This window comes from Opisthorchis viverrini, assembly GCF_000715545.1.
Source record: "Opisthorchis viverrini unplaced genomic scaffold opera_v5_141, whole genome shotgun sequence".
Lineage (NCBI taxonomy): Eukaryota > Metazoa > Platyhelminthes > Trematoda > Opisthorchiida > Opisthorchiidae > Opisthorchis > Opisthorchis viverrini.
In genome coordinates, this window is record NW_008751798.1 from 1,084,318 (window position 1) to 1,087,005 (window position 2,688).

The window sequence follows — 2,688 nt, forward strand, 5'->3', positions numbered from 1 at the left end:
GTGAACTCAGGTGAGAGCTTCCCGCAGACCTTCACACGGCCGCGGGAGTTGGCGTACAGCGCCTTAAGGAAGGTCAAGAATTTACGGGGAACACCTTTGCTCCACAGTCACTGCCGCAGTGCATGACGGTCCGTATAGTCAAAAGTAGCTTTCAGATCAAGAAACTCACCCATTGTTGGCTGATGTAAGCAGTGTCGCTGTTCCAGAATCTGTCGGAGAGATATGATATGATCGATGCAACCTCTTGCAGGACGGAACCAAGCTTGGCTTTCACGGATCTGCCTCTCCCTGTGTTCGAAGGATAAGGGAGCGCCTTCCGATAAGGCCGGAGAGCGCCTTCGATGCCATAGCTGAAAGGCTGATGCCACGGTGGTTTTAACACAGCGTCCGCGTACCCTTTTTGAAGATAGGGATAACCGTCGACATGCCCCATTATCCAGGCGCCTTCTCTTCGTCCCATATGAGACCAATAAGCTTCGCCAGATGGGCCACCAGGAATTTTCCGCCTTCTTTGAAGAGGGCTAGATACAGACCGCTATGGAGTCGCCGTCAATAACCTACACGAGCTATGGTTCTGAGACAACGATTATGGAACATCTGAAGACGTCTCAGTTCCACTACTCGAAAAGACCGAATCCCACTGCAATCAGGCAATCAAAAATCAATATATGAGCTAGTAACTGTGTGCCATAATCACATTGGTTCCAGGTGCTACAGTTTCGATCACAGGAAAGCGGGACAGTGTGGAACAGACAGCCACGACTCAGAGGTGAGAGCACATGATAAGTTCGGCATTGGCTACCCACATGCTGAAGGCGATAGCTTTGATGCGCGAGGGCCACTGACTGAGAGATTGGACCACTTTTGCTAGCGTCATTAAACATTGGTTGAGTCTCGAAGTACCTATCCAGAGAGGCCGCAGTTGTCGACCCAAGATTACCGGTTAATCTTTCCACACTTCGCCGTCTCCAAGCATGTCCTAACCAGCGTAACCTATGAAGCGTAGGTAATTCACCTATCACGGAAGAGCCCTTTCTTCATAGGACTATCTGACGTACCTCAGCATTGCTAACCCGATGTTCCCACCAGACCTGACCAATGCTTCGTAAACCTTGATGGCCACACATTGACATTTTTCCTATGTCCTCCGCACATGAGGGCCACCTTTCGGATCCAGTAATCAATATTAGTAACACTGCCAGCTTGAACGCTGTACTTGATAAGTTAACTGACGTAACATCAGCGCCATACGTGCCGAAATTTGGCAAAAGGTGCCATGGCCTTCCTGATTCGAGAAGCAATCTTATCTCCAGTCAGTCCAACGGAACGTATACAGCTGCCCATGTAAGCGAATTAGTCTGCCACGTCGACTGGCTCGCCTGAAAACATGACGTTTGGGTTTGATTCCACACACCTCTGTAGAAGCACTTTACACACTGCAGGTGTAAAGTGCATACCTGACTGTAAGGTAGGTTAATTACATTTTCCAAAACGACCTGCAATTCTAAAGGATGTGACCCAGGGACAGCAATGTCACTCGCGTGCTGTCTCTCGGTGAACGCCCCGGGAGTAGTTCGACAATCAAGGTCTCAGAGGTAGACAGGGAATTTTAATCCGCATGTCAATGGCAGGGTTGAAGGGGAAAGGCGAGAAGGGAGCCTTATTTTACAGCATTGCAAGTGGTGGAGTTAGGCGCCCAAAGAAGTTTGTGCACAGTGAAGTCCGTCACGTCGCAGCTGTTGACCCCATCAGACTGACTGGGAGGCTGTGTACAATGCGACGGAGCGCCAATTAACTCTATGGAGACCAGCTAACGGAAGATGAAACCCTGGGCCATAGAAATGCTCACGCAGGAACGTGGACCCAAAAACATTACAGGGAATGGTGTCATATCCGGGCGCCTATCACACGATCAAGCCAGGGACCCACAGCACGTCAATTTGAAATACACGAGAACCACGAAAACGATGAGACAAACCTTTGAATACAGATTCTTAAGCCGTAGCAAAAGCCGTGGATGACTCAAGACATTCATTTGACATTCCTCGAATATTTCCAACATCGTAATTCCTTCTGTATCCAAATCTGTTTCTAAAACTAGATGAACATATAAAGACGAGAAAAGATTTAGTACCCATTTTTGAGGTTAGTAAGCCCGCTCTGGAGAGAAGAGGCTAGGCCGCGCACCTTTCCTGAAAGTTTTAACACGGTAAAACAAGAGCACTGCGGACAAATAACGAATTCACGGAATGTTTCGAGATTAAGAAAGGATAATAATGAGCGCGCGGGCTCAAAACACGTTAGCAATCGTATAAGTCTTCATCAGTGAGCTATCCTTTAATTTGAACCGCACAGTCACAGGCAAAAAAGTGAATGCAGTCGATGAATATTGGGCCAGCGGCTAGAGGCACAATGTATTTTTCTGCAAAACCCCTGCAGCCAAAATAAAATCTTTAACGTCAAAATGTTGCACTTCTTTGCATATATGCGTAGACCGAAAAAACCCCTCATCTGCCGTCATTTCTTTGCGATTTGTTTTAATCGCTGACGTTTGAAAATTATTGGCGTACATTCGGCTTTGAACATCGTCTGCTATGGCTTCGGAAGTGGCTTTCGTTGAGAAATTTGTGGGTGTCTCGTTTTCATCCTTCATGGCATTTGAGAAGACCTTAAATGAATACATGAAGG

At 47.4% G+C, this 2,688-nt stretch overlaps 2 protein-coding genes across 2 annotated transcripts in view; one reads left to right on the forward strand and one right to left on the reverse strand.

Annotated features, from left to right (window-relative positions):
* Positions 1 to 871, forward strand: part of T265_06685 (hypothetical protein) — a gene marked incomplete at both ends in the record, with an annotated part of 12,664 nt that extends 11,793 nt beyond the window's left edge. The window contains 2 exons of the mRNA XM_009172010.1: positions 28 to 184; positions 709 to 871. Of these exons, the coding sequence (XP_009170274.1) occupies positions 28 to 184; positions 709 to 871 (320 nt within the window). The remainder of the gene's footprint in view (positions 1 to 27; positions 185 to 708) is intronic.
* The window catches only part of T265_14099 (hypothetical protein), a gene marked incomplete at both ends in the record, with an annotated part of 56,140 nt that extends 54,070 nt beyond the window's left edge, over positions 1 to 2,070 (reverse strand). The window contains one exon of the mRNA XM_009172021.1: positions 1,979 to 2,070. Coding sequence (XP_009170285.1) covers positions 1,979 to 2,062 — 84 coding nt within the window. The remainder of the gene's footprint in view (positions 1 to 1,978) is intronic.
* Between the last annotated feature and the right edge of the window lie 618 nt (positions 2,071 to 2,688).